Source organism: Bos mutus, chromosome 27 (genome assembly GCF_027580195.1).
Source record: "Bos mutus isolate GX-2022 chromosome 27, NWIPB_WYAK_1.1, whole genome shotgun sequence".
Taxonomy (NCBI): domain Eukaryota; kingdom Metazoa; phylum Chordata; class Mammalia; order Artiodactyla; family Bovidae; genus Bos; species Bos mutus.
The window spans coordinates 20,780,426-20,799,375 of record NC_091643.1 but is presented as its reverse complement, the minus strand read 5'-3'; the positions used below and the strand labels follow the sequence as shown (position 1 = coordinate 20,799,375).

Here is an 18,950-nt window from a genome sequence, read left to right as displayed (position 1 = left end):
ATTACAATAAATTTAGGGGATGGGATGGTTAGAAATTAAGTATAAAGTTTTAAATATTGTTCATAAAATTAAGCCTTTCTGGTGAAAAGGACATTCAGATATTTTCTGAATTCTTGAATAGAGAAAGCACAATAGGATGTGATAAAGTACATTCAGATGGGATAATAGGCACACATTCATAAAGGACCAAAGACAGGAAAGATATAAATAAGAGTGGTCAGGGTGGAAAGAGTGCATATGTGACAGTTCAGCTGCAGTCAGCTCCCTTTTACTCAGGAAGAGCAAGCAGGGGGTATTCCTGGGGCCCAAACACGAAACAGGTCTGCAGAGCAGGAGGGAGGCTGAGTGTACCATTCCAACAGAGCCTGCGAAGCAGACTGAGCCACCCAGGACACAGCCCTGCGAGTCTGCTGGAGGCCTAAGGTCTAAGGAGCCAAGACAGCGGCCTCAGCACGTTCAGGAAGGGAGAATTTCATCGTACCTCATCTCTGCAGGCTTTCAGTCTGGATGCTTTTGGGTCATAGGTTCTGTGTCTGGATGCTTTTGAGTCACTTTTGCACAGGTAGAGGCAGAGCCTTGCCAGGGCAGACTTAGCAGTGAGGATGGCTCTTGGCCAAAGTGGCAGACAAGTGTGAGGCTGACCCTGTGGATAAGAGGGGTCTAGGGGACTGTGGGGTGAAGATGGGTTCTCTCAAGTACAGCTGAGCCCCAGAGGCAATCTGATGATGCTCCATGTGTCTTCTAGCCTTGAGGAAGGAGAGCCCCCAGCGACTGTTCTCCACTCCAGGTCAGGTCAGATTGATCTGTACTTGGGAATTTTTACACTTGACTGCAAAGCACAGTTTGTTTTATGCACTACACTCCCGGTAATAAGCCTAGGACTTTGTGCTTAGCATCCTATACAAATTCATGCTGCAAAAAACTAAGTATAAATAGTCTAGAAAAGATACAAGCAAGAAATCTTCCAAGTCAAGTTGTGTTTATTATGATTTAGGCTCATGTTATCAGTCTCAGGTACTAGGCTAAGCAGGCATTTTTGTGTTTTAATTCAGTATCCAAATGGTTTGATGGAGGTTCTGTTAATCCTGTTTTTTATCTCTGGGGTAACAGTTTCACGATTAAGTCATCTGCCCAAGGCTGCTGCTGTCGAACTTTAGACCATATTCCTGCTTTGTTACCTATATCCCATCACAGATTCAATTCCTTTGATTCCTTATGTGGGTATGAATAAAGCAGTGATGCAGGAAGACGTGCAGAGGTATTGGCACAAAGGGTGTTGGGATCTAAGTGGCATTTGCATGTTTCTCTAGCAGACACAAGCTAGTTGAGATGACTTCTGGTCCAAAGACCCTTTGTGTCAGTACCTCTGTGTGTCCAGTTTTAGAATCCAACGTGGATAACTGGGCCAATATATAAACAAAATGTAGGCCTAGCACCAAGGGACATGAATGGGCCCAGAGCAGCAACTAAGCCGTTCTGGCAATGCTGGAAAAATATATTATCAGTGCTTTCTATGGAGAGATTTTCAATTAAAAGGGGAAAATGATGGAAGAAATTTTCACATATTGAGGTATAGGGAAGTCATTCTGGCTCATATATGATTTAATTTGAACTTTAGGTTAACTGAAACAGCCTGCTTGTAGCCTACTAAACATACATTGTATATTTGCTTTAACCGCAAAAGTCTGTCTAGTCAAAGCTATGGTTTCTCCAGTAGTCATGTATGGATGTGAGAGTTGGACCATAAAGAAAGCTGAGCACCAAAGAACTGATGCTTTTGAACTGTTGTGTTGGAGAAGACTCTTGAGAGTCCCTTGGACAGCAAGGAGATCCAACCAGTCAATCCTAAAGGAAATCAGTCCTGAATATTCATTGAAAGGACTAATGCTGAAGCTGAAATGCCAATATTTTGGCCACCTGATATGAAGAACTGACTCATTTAAAAAGACCCTGATGCTGGGAAAGATTGAAGGTGGGAGAAGGGGACAACAGAGGATGAGATGGTTGGACGGCATCACTGACTTGATGGACATGAGCTTGAGTAAACTCTGGGAGTTGGTGATGGACATCACTCCTGGAGTGATGCAGTCCATGGGGTCGCAGAGTCGGACACAACTGAGCAACTGAACTGAATTGATTAAGGAAAAATGTATTAGTATTTAATATTATAGACACTAAAGCCCCCACCAAGTGGAAGAAGTTAAGAACATGATGACCAGACTGTAAGCCATGACATAAGCTGCCACAGTTTCAAGAGCTGGCCTCAAAAAATATGGGAACAAAATGGCTCTGGAACTGAAGATGAACTGTACCTAAACAAAGTCAAGATGATGCTGGTTACCGGTTTCAAGAGGACTGTCACAGCTGACTGTGCTGTTTTGCATGTAGCCCCCTTCCTTCACCAATAAAAGCTCTGGTCTGCTGATTGCCAATGGGCGGTAGTTGGCCTTTGGCAACTGACTCCACTCTCAGTTGCCAGCCTCAGAAATAAAGCAAACTTTTTCCTTTCCATCAACCTTGCCTCTTTATTGGCTTTTGGGCAGCAAACAGCTGGACCCTACTTTTGGTAACAATCTCACTTCTGGGCATATATCCAGACAAAACTAATTCAAGAAGATAAATGCACCCCTATGCTTATACCAGCAGTATTCACAATAGCTAAGACATGGAAACAATCTAAATGTCCTTCAACAGGTGAATGGATAAAGAAGATGTGGTGCATATAAACAGTGGATTAATACTCAGCCATAAGAAATACATGAAATAATGCCATTTTCAGCAACATGGATGGACCTAGAGATTATCATACTAAGTGAAATAAGTCAGAAGGAAAAAGACAAATACCATATACTACTTAGGTGTGGAATCTAAAATATGCCACAGATGAACTTATCTACAAAGCATAAATAGACTCACTCAGAGAACAGACTTGTAGTCGCCGAGGTGGGGGTGGGTGGGTAGGGAGAGGGATGGATTGGGAGTTTGGGGTTGGGAGATGCAAACCATTGTATAGAGAATGGACAGACAAGGTCCTACTGTATAGCACAGGGAACTCTAATAAATACCCAGTGATAAAATACAATGGAAAAGAATATGAAAAAGAATGTATATAAACGTATAACTTAAACACTTTGCTTCACAGCCAAAAATTAACAACACTGTAAATCAACTATACTTCAATAAAATAAACTAATAAAAAGCAGTTATTTTAATATGAAGTTACCATTTACCACAAATTGTTACAGAAGTTAAAACAGTACACAGTGAAATATATAAACAGTTTTTATTGAGATGTTTCAGCTTCTTTTTTTGTCAGGTTAGTCAGTTTGTAAAGACGTTAACAGTTCCTGTAGGAAAAGAGACTTGAAATTAGAGAATATGCGTTACATTAAGACAAAGCAAAAACACAGAGATGGTTGAGCTACACAGAAGTGAGCAGAGATCGCAGGATGGGGGTGGGGGACATAAATTTTAGGGGTAATGTTAATTAACCCTAATTACACCTCGCTTCACCCCAAGTAGTACTGAGCCCCTTTTGGAAGTCCACCAAAAGCTGAATTTCTTGATTACATGTATGTTTCACTTTGGTGTGAACAACTTGAGACTGAACAGAATCAGCAATCCAAAAAGTTACTGAGCGTTCATTTGGTCTACATAATAACATCATTTGCCAGTAACAAAAAGCTCTTTAAGTTAACATGGCCTACTTTCACTCTGCTAGGATTTTTTGGTAAGGGCATTCTGTGACTGGACCTCACCTCATGTTTTCCTCAAAAACTCTTCCCAGACATACCTGTTCATCATAAGCTTCATTGACAAAAGTCTCACTATTCATTAGATTCTCCTCTTCTTGGTCATTTTCTTTATGGCAGGTCAAATTTCTTGATGATGCTGTCCTGTTTCTAGAAATCAGAGAAAGTCAAAAGAGTTGTTCCTTAAGGTAGAAGCTGGGAATGGGGCATGGTTCGAAGACATTAACTCGTCCGCTATGAAAAGTTATGAAAAGGAAATGGCAACCCACTCCAGTACTCTTGCCTGGAGAATCCCATGGAGGGAGGAGCCTGGTAGGTTACAGTCCATGGGGTCGCAAAGAGTCGGACACGACTGAGCGACTTCACTTATGAAAAGTTATTGTTATGGGAACGATGTTGTGCTTTTATTGTCTCTATAACAAAGAACTGACCTAGAATGGCCAACACTTGAGTCAGTTATGATTTGTTACTAGGCATTCACTGAACTTCCAAAATGTTGTATCTTCTCAGTTGAGAGGAAACTAGGAAATTAGTCAGTGAGAATTGAATCTAAAAACAGGTAACTAGCAACTGGACATAGATGAGTTAAGAAAGCAGGTTAATGTAGAAGACAGATGCGACTGATAGTCAGAAGCACAAGGGAAGCACCTCAATTCATCTTAACATTAACCAGTGTTACTTTAGGCAAAGATATACCATTTCTCCTCGCCTTTTCTCCAGTCTGTAAAGTGAAGGCTGTACAGAGGAGATGTAACTTTAAAGGATTCTAGTTATCTCTGTAATGTTTCTTGATATGTATTCTGTACTGTTTCAGGTACTGTGTGTTAGTCACTCAGTCAAGTCTGACTGTCTGCAACTCCATGGACTGTAGCCCATCAGATCAGGCTCCTCTCTGTCCATGGGATTCCCAGGCAAGATTACTGGAGTGGGTTGCCATTCCCTTCTCCAGGGGATCTTCCTGACCTAGACAGAGTCAAACCCGGGTCTCCTACATTGCAGGCTGATTCTATACCATCTGAGCCAGCAGGGAAGCCCCAGTGTTTCTTGATATATAGGCTGCTTAATATCCCTTCCCAATATGTTTAATCAGTTCCCTTCAATTACTGTATCTTCCTAAAGCTTATTTTGTCATCATTCTTAATCATTTGAGTCATTCTTTTTTGTTTCATTTGTTTCTTTAATCCAGTGACTCTTGTTTTACATAAAACTTTATGCTTTTGCCTTAAATCTCTCTTATAAGCTTATCTCACCTCTTGTCAAGGGCTATGTTTGTCCCCCTAAAATTCATATGTTGAAGTCTAACCCCTAGTACCTCCAAATGTGACCATTTTAGGGATAGGGTCCTCAAAGTGGTAATTTATGTCAAAAGGAAATCATTAGGGTGGGTCTTAATCCAACAGGACTAGTGTCCTTAGAAGAAGAGGAGATTAGGACATCAACATGTACAGAGGGAAGACTACATGAAGACACAGGAGAAGCCTGTATCTACAATCCCAGGAGAAAAGCAACCCTCGGCCTCAGAAGAGACCAACCATACTGACACGTTGATTTCAGACTTCCAGCCTCCAGGACTGTGAGAAAATAAATTTCTGTTGTCTAAGACACCCACTGGGGAGTGTTTGTTATAGCAGCACTAGCAAACTAACACACCCAAGAAATTTTCCCTCCAAACAGTCATTGGCACTGACTCTGCCTCACTGGAGGCTTCCCAGGTGGTGCTACTGGTAAAGAACTTGCTTGCCAATGCAGGAGATACAGGTCTGATCCCTGGGTAAGGAAGATCCCTTGGAGAAGGAAATGGCAACCCATTCCAGTATTCTTGTCTGGGAAATCCTATGGAGAGAGAACACTGGTCGGCTACAGTCCATGGGGTCACAAAGGGTCAGATACAACTTAGCAACTGAGCATGCATGCACACACACTTCCTCATTAGAGGGGACTCTCCTCACTTTATGCCTGAGACTGTGCCCCTGACTGCTTTTACATTATAGTAAAAGCACTGCCCCTGACTGCTCCTTACATTATGGTTTGCTACAGGTCTCACACAAAGATGGTCTCAGTTATGATTTTTCCAGGTCATCTAACAGATAAGTCTGCTTCATTGCTCAAATCTTTCCTCAGAGAACAAATTTCTACAGTGGATTCATACCTCTGATCTCATTAATCTTGTTTTAGTTTTATTTAACAAGCCGCCTTTAGAATAAAATTCTCCCATGAGGACAAAAGTGGCTGCTCACCGCTTTAATTTGTGCTCTCTTCTGAAATATACAAATGCTCCCAGAATGACCAGAACAACCAGTAGGGCTATGGTTAGGCTGAGGGCGATGTGGCCAGGGGCAGGTCCATGGGCGGCTGCTTCGCAGAAGTCTCCGCTGTAGCCCATCAGACAGTTGCATTTTCTCAGCTCTCCTTGCATTGTACAGATTCCCCTCCCACTGCAGAAATCGCTGCTACAGAGCAGAAGTTTTTCCCTGTGTGAATCCTTGGGCTGACCTCCTTCCTTGGTTTCTGGAGTCTCGCTCTCTAGAGCAGGAATCGGAGGGGTTAGGATTTTTCTGACAGGGTAATTCATTCCTTCTGGACCTGGAGATCTAGTCTTGGTGGACTTGGTACCCTGGAGAGGTTGGACAGCTTTTGGTGTCAGTCTCTTTCCAGACTCTGACGTTTTAGGTGTTGGTGTTGAATGGGTTGTATCTGGATAGGTACCTGCAAAAACAGTAGGTGTGAGTGCGAGTGTATATACAGGTTTGTTATTGTCAATTAATAACTATTTCAGAAGAATAAGAATCCCAGTGAACTTAACTGGATAAGTTTGAATTTTTGAAATCACAATCACTACCATTACTTTGGGCTTCCCTGGTGGCTCAGATCATAAAGAATCCACCTGCAATGTGGGAGACTTGGGTTCCATCTCTGGGTTGGGAAGATCCCCTGGAGGAGGGCATGACTAATCCACTCCAGTATTCTTACCTGGAGAATCCCCATGGACAGAGGAGCCTGAGAGGCTACAGTCCATGGGGTCGCAAAGAGTTGGACACGACTGAGCAACTAAGCACAGCACAGCACCATACTTTTGACAAAACAAAAAACTATCAAAAGCTGATTTAAAAACTACACATCTAAAGGCACTGAAAATATTTGGTTTCTGGACCGGCGTAGTCTATCATACCAGTCCATTTTCAAATGATGACATGCAGGATTTTAGCCAAGGTAGATGCCACCAGTTCCAAAAGTGTTTTCTCTATAAGGATGAGTGTAGTAGATCACAGTAGTATATATCTAGACTATAAGGATTAAGTTTATCTGTAAATATGTCACATTTTTTGAGTCCAAGTAAACTGTAGGTTTAGCAAAACGTACAAGTTGCAAATATTGAACCAAGTTTGGTGGCAGCGTGGGAGGGACACTCATAAAGCAGGGAGCAGAAAGACAACAGGGTTCTAGCCAAATAGCAATCCAAGAGTTAAGTTTATGTTTAAGGCATTTCACCATGTTCTCTGTCATTGTTGACACAACTGTTACTCCTCAAATGGAAGACAAAAGTACCAGGAGTGGAAAGAGCAGAATTAGCAATAAAAATGCTTCTTGCTTCTGTCCTAAGCTGGCCTCACAGGAGCATTTCCAATCCTGGACATTTAGGATCCTTGATGGTAGGTTACATCCAAAGGAATTCAGCTTAATTTTATATACCCAGTACCATTTCCCTCAAAAAAGTTTTATATGTAGTCAGGGTGAAATCATCAAGAAGCAAGGTCAGCTCTTAGGCCCAGCACATCAGGAATGGGAGGGCAAAAGAAGGTTAGGTTAGGTTTTAAACCAGAAACCTAACCTAACCTCAAAGTGGTAAAGGTGATAAATTTCTCACTCATTTACCCCCATCCTTGAGTCATTGCCAACACAGGCCTAGCAACAAAAGCACCCTTAATTGCTGAAAAATAGAATCAACTATGGGAATCAAAATCCCTTATCTTTCCCATTTAAGATGAAGTGTTTAGAGGTAATAAGTAGTCTTCCAGCTAGTCAGGTTTTACAGAAGTAAGAATTTACATTGAGAAGTCAGTGATAACTCTTCACTGTAAGGCTCCTTTTCAGATCTCTTCCTTTGCTGGTTATGACTAAGCCCACTGTCTCTCAAATTCTATCGTGAAGGGGACTTAGATACCCATGGAGCTATAGCTGATGATTCCAGCAGAATTAGGTATTATGATTACTCAGCTGTCTGGCCACGACAACACCTTCCCATGAAGGCATGGTTTGGAACAATATTTCTATAACAACCATCTATAGCTAGCATTTAAGGATTAACTTGACAGTGTTATAATAATATGACAGCTTTCTACACACCCTCTTTAATTCCTTAATAACTCTGAGCTAGAATATGCTCCTTCCACATTCAAAAGGGGGAACCAGGACAAGTCAACTAGTTTGCCAACCTCTTACATTCCAGGTGATGCTATTGTGACCAGGGGCTGAACTGGATCTGAGTTAGATGAGTGCTCTTTCAGGCAACATATACTGTCGAGCCCTGTGGAGTGAACTATCATATGGCCTACTCTAAAATTGAATTGAGGGGACGTTAGCTTTTTACAAAGAGTCCCCATAATCTATATACAATTGCCCATAGTTAGAAGTTTCATATTGTTCAGTTTAAAGAGTACACAGTGAGAAGGAAAAAACAGTTTAAAGGATAAAATCTTGAGGAACACTGTGGAATTAAATATTAAAGGTAAATCACCAAGGTGACCAACGGTGGGTCTCGGGTAGGAGTTACTCACAGTCCATTTCATCAGATCCATCCAGACAGTCAGCATGACCATCACAAACCTGTGTGGCGGAAATGCATTTCTGACCATCCTTACAGGACTGTGATGGTGCAGAGCATCGGACAGCTTCAAGACACTTCTTTATGTCATCCAAGTAGTACCCACTGGGACATTTACAAGTCTGTCCTTCCGGCTTTGGTAAACAGATATGGCTACATCCTCCATTGTCTTTTGAGCAGTGGTTACTACCTGTGGATCCCCACCCCCCAAAAAAATACTGATTTAGACTATTTCAGAAGGCTCTTCTGTAAACTTTCTGCAAATAGACCATCAAAGTTAGAGGACCCAGATTTTTCAGATTTTTTACCCAGAGTAGGTGGCTTTTCAGTTTAATTCCTTTTAGACAACTAAGAACCAAGTGATTGGTGATTCTTCTTCATGGATAAGGATGGCTTTAGAATATCAGGAGTTCACATCTGTAACTGTGACTAAGCTAAACATAAGTTTATACTGATTTCTCCAACTCTAATCTATCACCATATGGATCATTCTAGCTTCCTTTGCTTGGTGATCTGTAAATTCTCAATAGTGAGAAAACCGTCTCCTATCACCTGCCATCTATTTACTTCATTGCTCAATTCTAGTAAACATATATAGTGGTATCAGAATTGTTAGTCTGTGCCCCAGTGGGAAACAAATTTATCAAGGAGGGTACAGGGCTTATGTATCGCTTTTTTTGCTTCAGTGTTAGACTCCACTCATTTCCAGAGTTACTTTGCTCAGCACCTTTTCTACCTTTTCAGGAACGTTGTTTCATACATTTGTAGAACAGTTAGATTGTTTTGTCATAGTTTGTGTTCCATCCTAGAATCCCCTGACCTTCTAAATGATTTTTTTAAATTTGCACATCTTAAGGTTTACTCTTTGTGCTATGAAGTTCCATGGGTTTTGACAAATGCATAATTTAACATATCCACAATTACATAATCATACAGAATGCAAGCCTTAAAAATAGCCCCTGTGCTTCACCTATTCAACTTTCCTCTTCCCCCTCCTTCCTGGAAAACACTGATCTTTTTTCACAGGGTCTACAGTTAGACTTTTCCAGAATGTCACATAAGTATATAGCCTTTTCAGATTGGCTTCTTTCACTTTGTATCATGCACTTAAATTAATCCATGTTGTTTCCTGGTTTGAGAGTTTGTTTCTTTTTTGTGGCTGGCTAATATTCCATTTGTACCACAGCTTGTCTATCCATTCACTTATTCAGGGACATCCTGGTTGTTTTCAGTTTTTTGTGATTGTGAATAAATTTGCAATAAACATGCATGTGCACAAAGCAAAACAAGCCAGTAGTTCATATAAAGGACCAGCTTAAGAAAAACTGAGGTAAACTTGGCTCATCCAAGATCCCCTGTAAGTTCTCCTTTCCCTTCACATCATGTAGCCAAGATATTAACTAGAAGGGCCTTGATAAAGCTCTCTTTAGATGAGAACTCAGAGGCTATGGTCTCTCTCATCCCTCTAAGAGTCACAGATACAGAGAACAGATTGGTGGACTCAAGAGGTAGGGGTTAGATGGTGGGGGACAAGAGTCTAATTAAGTCAGCCATGTATATTTCCCCATAGTTCTCCAAGGCTTCTAGCTCAAGCTTTGACTTCTGGTGAGGCTTTATCTCTTGACATATTCCAGGAATTCTGGAATAGATTATGGATATAACGAAGATAAAGTGTACTTCAGAAATGACAGGGTCCCTCAGTTAGGCATTTGCGTCTATAAGAAAGGTGGAGAAATACATGCAAGCACCCTCAAGTTGATATTTGAAAGATAAGTTAACATCAAAAGTAGATGTAAGTGACAATGAGTAGAATGAAGAACAGTTTCACTCTAGAACTAAAAGGGGATTTCCGGTTTTATTACAACTGTAATTCAGTCTTCAATAAGAGAACATAAAATTGGACCCAAGTATACCAAACCCATGGAGAAGGCCCTGGCACCCCACTCCAGTACTCTTGCCTGGAAACTCCCATGGACGGAGGAGCCTGGTGGGCTGCAGTCCATGGGGTCGCTAAGAGTCAAACACGACTGAGCGACTTCACTTTCATTTTCATGCATTGGAGAAGGAAATGGCAACCCACTCCAGTGTTCTTGCCTGGAGAATCCCAAGGACGGGGGAGCCTGGTGGGCTGCCGTTTATGGGGTCGCACAGAGTCAGACATGACTGAAGCGACTTAGCAGCAGCAGCAGCATACCAAACCCAAGCCCAATATCCTTACCACCATTGTGTCTCCTGGCTATGCAACAGGACTAGCTATAAACAGAAGCAGACCATACATAACTGCATGAAGATAAGAGTTATATAGATCTACAGGAATGTGTCAGAGAAATATTTTACTGGGAAACACAAAGATATTCCAAGGAGATACTATAGGATGGAACAACTCCATCATAGGGAAATCCAGTAGACTTCAGTGTTGTTATAATCACTGCAAGGTTGCTTACCCTGTTGGCTAAGTTTACTATAAACTTTTAAATCCACAATCTTCTGGTCTACTTGGAACCACCGGTTTTCTGAAAGTTCTGCTTTGCTGTACCAAACTTTACTGATCTGGGCTAAAACAAAAGGCAGTGAACAATCATTAACAAAAGTGAAATTTATCTTCCAACTTCCTGGACAAAGAATACTGCTCAGTATGAAAACTGTCACTCATCTGGAAAAACTCCAGTTAAATAACAGGAGTTTTACAGAAGAGACATGCATTTTTTTAAACCTAGTTCCTGGGAAGAAACTTAAAGATCAGTAAAAGCCGTTTTGTGCTTTTGCTGAAAATAAAGTCCAGTGAACGTATGTCTAGCACATTCATAGACATCTGGATACACAGAGAGAAAAGTAGGATATATGATACATGAAAATTCAGCTCAAGCAATTGATGGGTAATGATTTTAGACATTCTCCCAGAGCAGCATTTCTAAAAATGGCTTATTTGTAACAAAAGTCACCAGGGGATCTTAAATGGCAAAGGTCTCACCACATACCTAACAGTTTAGCATCTTTGCGGTAGGATCTGATAACTTATTTTTGCAGTTCTCATGAGGCCAGCCCAACTGGTCGAGGGACCAGCACTGGGAAATTTAGAGAGACAGATTTACTTTAAACAGCCTTTTCCAGTTTTACCAGACCTAGACTCTAGTCAGAAATAACATACTAGAAAGAATACTGTGGTTTAGACCATTTCTTTGAATACTAGAAATATCCAGCAAGTATAGAATGCTCTGGAATTCACCTAATACTTTCATGTGTACCTAGTCAATCAAGACAGGTACACTTCCCTCATGTTACAGGTAAGGTGTTATAGCTATCAGCTGACAAAGCCACCTGGTCCCAACTCCTGGCCCAGTTCTCTCTGTACCATACCCTGGTGTCCTTCAAAGCCAAGAGCCTCCTACAAAAGCCAGAAATCTCAGGCAGAATGAGATAAAGCACATTCACATGTAAAGAGTAACCAAATAAGTAAAAGCTCCCCCAAATCACACAGTCACTGTTAACATTTATACACGTTAAATTAGGGAAGCTGCTTAGCTATTCCTCCGCAAGAAACACACTGCCAAAGATCAGTGCTAAGCAGTAGCAGATTTGCTTTAGATATCCAGGAGTAAATTCAGCTCACAAAGATAATCAGATGTAGAATTAAGACCTACCGTCATCCACGGTGGTCCAGAACATCATGCCTTGGCCATATGTAAACAGGTTAAGGCCCTGAATTCCTCTGCGGTCTACTCTGTATCTAGAGCCGTCTTGTTGAATACTTTCTATGAGTCCTCTCCCTAGAAGGAGAGGGCCAGTTAATTTCTGTTTGGAGCCCAAACAGCTGTACTCCATCCTGTGGCTCTTTATATCTTGTCCTGCCTCCCTTCCAGAAGGATACATGCATTTCCTGAAAACTAGTTCTTATTCATTCTAAAAGTACTACACAAAGATTTACTCATGCATATTTGTTAGGTTCTTGATTTCACCCCTTCACCAAGAGGCAACTGCATGACTCTCTGGGCTAATATATGCTGCTCAGGATGGGGACTGATTGTATTTGTTTAGAAAGTGGTACAGAAAATGTAAACTCAGACCTAAAAGCCATTTGAAGTTACAGCTGAAGACTACAAACCATCACTATTTCTCTGGCCAAGGTCCCTCACCCTCACACTTAGGGTGGAGAAGATAACTGCTCACCAGGATCAGCCCAGTACAGACGAGTCCCTGCATCTGAAAAGCTCAGGCCCACAGGGACCTGGGGTTTCCGCCAGAGCACCTTCCTCCTGCTGCCGTCCATGGAGGCGCATTCAATGCTGGAGCCACGCCTACCATCATCCTGGGGACCCAGGTCCACAAAGCACATGACTGCAGTTGGCGGGTGGAGCACGACACAGGTTGGGCGATAGAGACTTCCGCTGAGCAAGACGGTGGAGTACTGGCCTCTGGGGGAAGCTATGTTGATGTGAGCATTCTCACTGCCAATCCAGTATATGTTTCCACTCAACCAGTCCACAGCAAGGTCAGTCACTGTGCCCTCCACGGATATGATTTTCCTCCAGGAGAGCTTTCCAGAGTCTTTGAGCCTCAGTAGCCAGATATCACCCGTATTCCACTCTGTCAGGTAGAGCACCTTCTCCTGGGCAACGTAGTCCATTGATGCAAGCTGGTTGACATTGGTAAAGGGAAGAATCCTATGTCCTGGTAAAGTTGCTTGTCCTCGTGAAGCATCTAGATTTTTCAGATAGATCTGTGGGGGAAAATTAATTGGATGGCACCAGTTGAGACTAGTCAAATTCTTCATCTTGATTTTGAATTCATGTTCAGATACTTACATTCAGATTTTCACACAGTCTTATTGCCTAAAAGCAAATTGCATTTCTCTCCCTTCCTGTAGTTTCAGGCCCTTAAAATTCCTTGAATTCATATGCTTGAAATATTTACTCCTCTGTGAAAGGCCTCCCCCCTTAACTTTTTAAAATTATTTTTACTGAGATAAAACTGACATACAATACTATGTAAGTTTAAGTTGTACAATGTGTGGGTTTGATACACATATATATATATATATATATATATATATATATATATATATATGAAAGGCCCTCTTCTTTAAATGAGACTTCAGTCCAAGATCTTACTGAAACTGAAGTTGGTCTTCCAGCCCTAAAATTTGCTTTGTCATTTTATTTATTTATTTTTAATATAAATTTATTTAATTGGAGGCTAATTACTTTACTATATTGTAGTGGTTTTGCCATACACTGACATGAATCAAAGTCATCAAATCCTCTGGATATGAGAAGTTAGGGGTGACTTGCTTGTTAGTACCTTTTCTCCTCCTATGATTTAAGAAAAGTGTCCTCACAAAATGTACTTACCTCTCAGACTAGAACCCAGCCAAGATTCTTGTATTTGGAATTACTCTGCATCATCAGCTAGGTGCTTGGACAATTCAAGTGAATTAAATATTATGTCAGATCCCTAGCCTCATTGTGTTCTGAGGTGCTAAGCATTTCTTAAGGAATCTAAGTAGGAGTGGTCTTCAATTCATAGCTACTTTTTTTTTTTTTTTTGGTCATCAAAGCTCCCAATACACAGTGAATATTCAAATTTAAATTGTATTTGAAGAATATCCCAAAGGGGAGAAATTCAAGGAATTCAAATTACCCAAAGTCTGAAATAGACTGTGGCCCAACCATGTGACAGAACAGGATAGTACCTGCATGATAACTGTGGGCAACCCAAGGAACAGAAACGCAGATTCCTTGAGGGGAACACAGTTGACACCATCATCTGCAAGCAGGAGTCCAGCTGGACAGCGACAGCTTCCCTTGGATTGTGGGCTTAGAAGGCACAAGTGAGAACATTCAGCGTCCAGACAAGGATTCGAAGACCTGGGCTGTAGCACTTCGTGCATTACCTGGAAGAAAACACCTAGATGTCACTACATGTTGTTGAATCCTTAAAAACAGCAAGTAACTCAACCCTGCCTTTCAGTCATTATAGATGCGGTCCCTGCAGTTTGTCCTTGGGCAGCTCATACACGTAGCCTTCCCAGGGAGGATCAGAGGATATTTTGAAGCATCAACTATAGACCTTTAGTCCGTAAGGCTGTTCCAAACGCTTGATGAGGACAGCCCGGTTCTTGCCAGTCATCTTTTTCATGCGTTGTACTGTTCTCGTCTTCATTTCAGACCAGAAGACTTCATCCTCAAACACAGCCACTGAGAAGGGGCTCTTGATTTGTGTTAGCTGCAACATCTAAAACAGTGATGGTGAGGTTCCCGGGATGAGTTTTACACAAGGCACATGACATTTCACACAAGGCTATTACCAAAAGAACACTTACGCTAATACCAGTACCATCTAGGTTGGCAGAGCCAATGCAGTGAAATTTGTCATCAGACCAGAATATCTTCCAACTCAGCTGGTCGAGAACTATGCTAGTTGGCCAGCCGAGACCTTGACTAAGGAGTATTTTTCTGCTGCTCCCATCCATTCCAGCTTGTTCTATTTGAGGCTCTCCTCCAATTTCAGACCAGTACATTAGCCTATGTGGATAAAAGTCAGCTTTAAGACAAAGTAGTACCTCACAGAAAATAACACCAATTCATTCCTCAAAACTCTGATTTATAGCCCAATTATTTCTTTCCCTCAAACTTAAACTTGGTCTATGCCTTAAACATAATTTGTGAAGTAGTAAAAGAAGATTTTCTTTGAAGTTTTATGGTGATTGTTCATTATGTAGGGATATAATATCTATTATGACAGCTGTATAGGAAGTCTAAAAAATACATTAGACCCTAGCCTGGAAAACATCCAGGGAACCTGCCAGTCTTTTCTGGGCTAGAAAGTCCACTAGTTCCATGGACAATGGGTGCTTCAGATCACATTCTTGGTCATAAGCCATTAGATCCATCAGGAAACTCCTGCCAATCTCCTGAGGACCATGTTACCAGATTCCTGGTTGGAGGTATTGAAAAGATGAGGAAAAAAGAGGGAAGGTATCTGACCTAGGTCACCTCTGGATCCTGAGTTTTGCTCTATCTTGTTCTTACATTTGATACACACATGGCCATCCCAATTAGGGCTTTGCTTGGAGAAGTAGGAAATGCTGCCTCCAAGCTCCTGGCCCTTTGCAGAGAGAAAGGGCTCTAGACCGAAGAGCTCAACCCCCACATCCAACTCCTCTGCCCCCATCAACACCCCCCAATCACATTACTATAAATTAAACACCAGCCCTAGTTCCATTCTCCCTCCTCCTGCCATTTTAAAGCCATACAGATTCTCCACTCAGAGGGACACCTGTTTGTTTTAGCCAAAGAAAGTATAGGTGGGCCACCAAGTGAGCAAGCCTACATCTCACTTTTCTGAAATAAAGGTGTTTTTGCAGGAGCTTTCACAACTACTATGGTATTGCTGGCTCACATCATAAGATCCAAAGTCAAGTCAGACAAGGTTTCTATTCCCTCACTCTGTGTTGAGGGAACACAACCGAAGTGGAACTAAAGAGGCACAGACCTGACAGACTTGACCAGGCCTTGTGACACCCAGACTCACCCATTTAGGGGATCTAAAGCCAAAGACCGTGGTTGGTTCAAGTCATTGTCCAGGACAACCGTGTACTCAGATTTTCCTCTCCAAATTGCAGTCAACTGAATTGCCAAAATCTGGCCAGCTGTCCCATCTGTCCAATAGAGATTCCTCCCAATCCAGTCAACCACTATGCAGTCTGCCTTTATCCCTGAGGAGAAGAAACTGTTCATCATGTGTACTTAAATTACAGCTTTTCAGAAGGTTGAAGCTCACAGACCTCAGACTTGCATTCCACGTTAATTCATTTTCCAACTGATATATGCATCTCCATCAGAGCAATCTTTTAAATGCTCCAAGATACTATTTGCAGAAGAAGATGACCATTATGAGTAATGGTCACTGGCTGATAGTTTGACTGACTCTGATCAACAGAGATGGAAACTTCTCATTTCTAGCTAACTATTAATAATAGCAAGACTTGACCACTTGTAGTTAAGAAGATATAAACCAATGTTTAGAAAGTTCATGGCCACTCATCCTATTGTTCATGCTATGTGTAATTAGTAAGGGCAAGATGAGAGCCTCTTATAAGGAGACAAACCTTTCACCATAGTCCCCTTCTTCTTCATGTCCATGCTTATCCACTGAATACTCTGGGCCCCGAGATCGGTCCAGAAGACTTTCTGATCCACTAAGTCATAGTCAATAGAAAAAATAATCAGGTTCTTGTCTGTAGTTGCCAGAATATCTTCTTTCAAACTCCGCATCCCATAGAGGAGTAGTTTAAACTGGACTGCCACAAGGAGGACTGGTTCAGTACCTGTCAAAAAAGAACTGCTTTCAACATGGCCTTAAGGAGTTTGATTGGTGAGCCCAGCACTGGCTAAGGAATCAGAGGACAAAGTAGTTTTTGCTTTCTCATTGACAGGGCTGTGGTACCAGCTCACTGGCATCTAAGTAGTTCTTCCCTTGATGTAATGGTTAAGCTAAAACATGGTTTAAAGATACTTAGCATAAAGGCATCATTAGCCTAAATTGAAAACCACATTTATAACTAAATATTTGGTGTTAGGTGGACAGGAAAGAAGGGCTTGTCTAGTCTTAAGGTAAGGCTGACCCATGGTTACAGAGGTTTAACTTATGGGTTTGTTGTAATAACGCCTTATTTGTAGATACTTTCAGATTCAAATTCAAGGTATAAAATGAAAGTGAAAAGTGAAAGTGAAATCACTCAGTTTACAAAATATAAAAAGGAGGCTTTGGAACTGTGCTTGTCTTGTTCTGAAGACAAAGCAGGCCGGAACACTTAAGACCTAAGAAAGAGATTTGCATTGGTATTCCGGGATGTCATAGGACCTCAAGCTCTCAACCTACAGTTGAGATATTTGCAGCTGCATTTACCAGTTGCTTTACAGGTATGGCCATCAGGCTCCAGTGAGTAGCCAGGATGACAGGCGCAGGTGTAGGAGCCCTTTGTGTTGACACAGGTCTGACTGCAAGGGTGACCACCCAGCCTCTGGCATTCATCCACATCCTCACAGATCTGGCCACTGCTTTTCAGCTCAAAGCCTCGCTCACAAGCACATACCTGACAGAGGTTGGAAAACATGAAGACTTTCTAAAGGCAAGGTACACAGTTGATAAAAAAAGACCTCAGCTTTGATATAAAAAGCACAGGGCGATATGCTCCATGTCAACAACTCAAACTGTTCTTTGAACCAACTTCATTCTGAATGCAGTCACTCTCTCCATCTCCTGCCGCTCGCCCCACACCCTTGTCACCCCCAGGGGTCCCAAGTTAACAAAGATGTCCAGTTCAGCCCAGGCCACCTAGGACTCCATCAGAATCTGTAAGTGAAGAGACCCCTGCATTTCACTGAACTGGTTGTCTGCCAACAGGACCAGACATCAGCATGGTTTTCTTCCACTTCCACAAGTTCACCATGTTCAGCCAACTAATAATGCCAGACCAGAACAGGGACAGTTCTTGACTGAAGGGCAAGTCATATTCTAAATACTCACACAGAAAGGACTTCCTCACAGGTACTTAGTTTCCTGAGCTGTAGCATGGCGGGGAGTTACTTGACTCTTGGGACAAATCCCTCCAAACATTGTCTCACCGTGAATGTCGCAGTAGGGGAGTTTCTGGAGCTGGGGGACAGGGTTCCAGAAGACCGGAGAGGGGAAAGGAACTAGACAGGACTGGGCAGAAAGCCTCAAGCAGGGGCACGTGGCAGGAGGGCTCAGGGCGGCTCCGCCGTGGAAGACTCGCGTAGGGAGCAGACAGCCAGGCTGAGGATGGCCGCCTCTCCCCACACCGAGGCTCCAGCCGCCAGAGCACAGAAAGAGAGACCACTCACAGGTCCGTGCGGGGACGGGTAGCAGCTGTGGAAACACTGTCCCTGGCGGCAGGCGGACGAAGAGCACTGCCCGCCCTCGTCGGAGCCATCGGCACAGTCTCGCTTCCCGTCACACACCAGGCTGAGGTCCAGGCAGGCGGAGGGGTGACACTGGAACTCGGAGCTCCCACACTTCTCCGGGGGGCCTGGAGAACGACTTTCTGCCTTTATAGTCAAACCCTCTGCCACACCTCCCTCCCACAGCAAGGCCCTCGTGCGTACAATCAAGACCTCCATCCCCGTAGAGGGATGGATTTTGGCCCCGTAGCATTTGCTCACTGAGCTGGAACCCCGCGCAGCTGCGCCCCTCGGAGGCCGCCCGCCTCCTCGCCCTGTACTTACATCCCGTCTCGTCGCTGCCGTCCCCACAGTCACTCTGCCCATCACAGCGCCAGGGCTCGGGCACGCACTGCTCCCCACTGGCACAGCGCCACTGCCTGGAGCCGCAGCGAAGCTCCCTGGGGTCACAGT

General features: G+C 42.7%; 1 protein-coding gene across 1 annotated transcript; it reads right to left on the bottom strand.

The window, feature by feature from the left end:
• Nucleotides 1–268: 268 nt before the first annotated feature.
• LOC102276228 (low-density lipoprotein receptor-related protein 4-like) lies at nt 269–17,714 on the bottom strand. Its single transcript, XM_070364252.1, has 13 exons — nt 17,482–17,714; nt 16,682–16,900; nt 16,105–16,288; nt 14,894–15,095; nt 14,641–14,805; nt 14,264–14,464; nt 12,742–13,291; nt 12,216–12,341; nt 11,019–11,129; nt 8,528–8,764; nt 5,990–6,458; nt 3,794–3,902; nt 269–322 (listed from the first exon to the last, which is right to left on the bottom strand). The coding sequence occupies exons 1-13, from the start codon at nt 17,687–17,689 to the stop codon at nt 269–271; spliced, it is 2,835 nt and encodes a 944-aa protein (XP_070220353.1). The 5' UTR covers nt 17,690–17,714.
• Between the last annotated feature and the right edge of the window lie 1,236 nt (nt 17,715–18,950).

Bases quoted from the DNA above. Each gene is read 5' to 3' on its own strand.
- LOC102276228 (XM_070364252.1), bottom strand. From the start codon at position 17,689: ATGTTTTCCAACCTCTGTCAGGTATGTGCTTGTGAGCGAGGCTTTGAG. The intron at 13,292-14,263 runs GTACTATCCTGT...TTTCCCCCACAG, and splicing joins TGCCCACAGTTATCATGCAG to ATCTATCTGAAAAATCTAGA. The intron at 11,130-12,215 runs GTAGGTCTTAAT...CTTTTGTTTTAG, and splicing joins CTGGACCACCGTGGATGACG to CCCAGATCAGTAAAGTTTGG.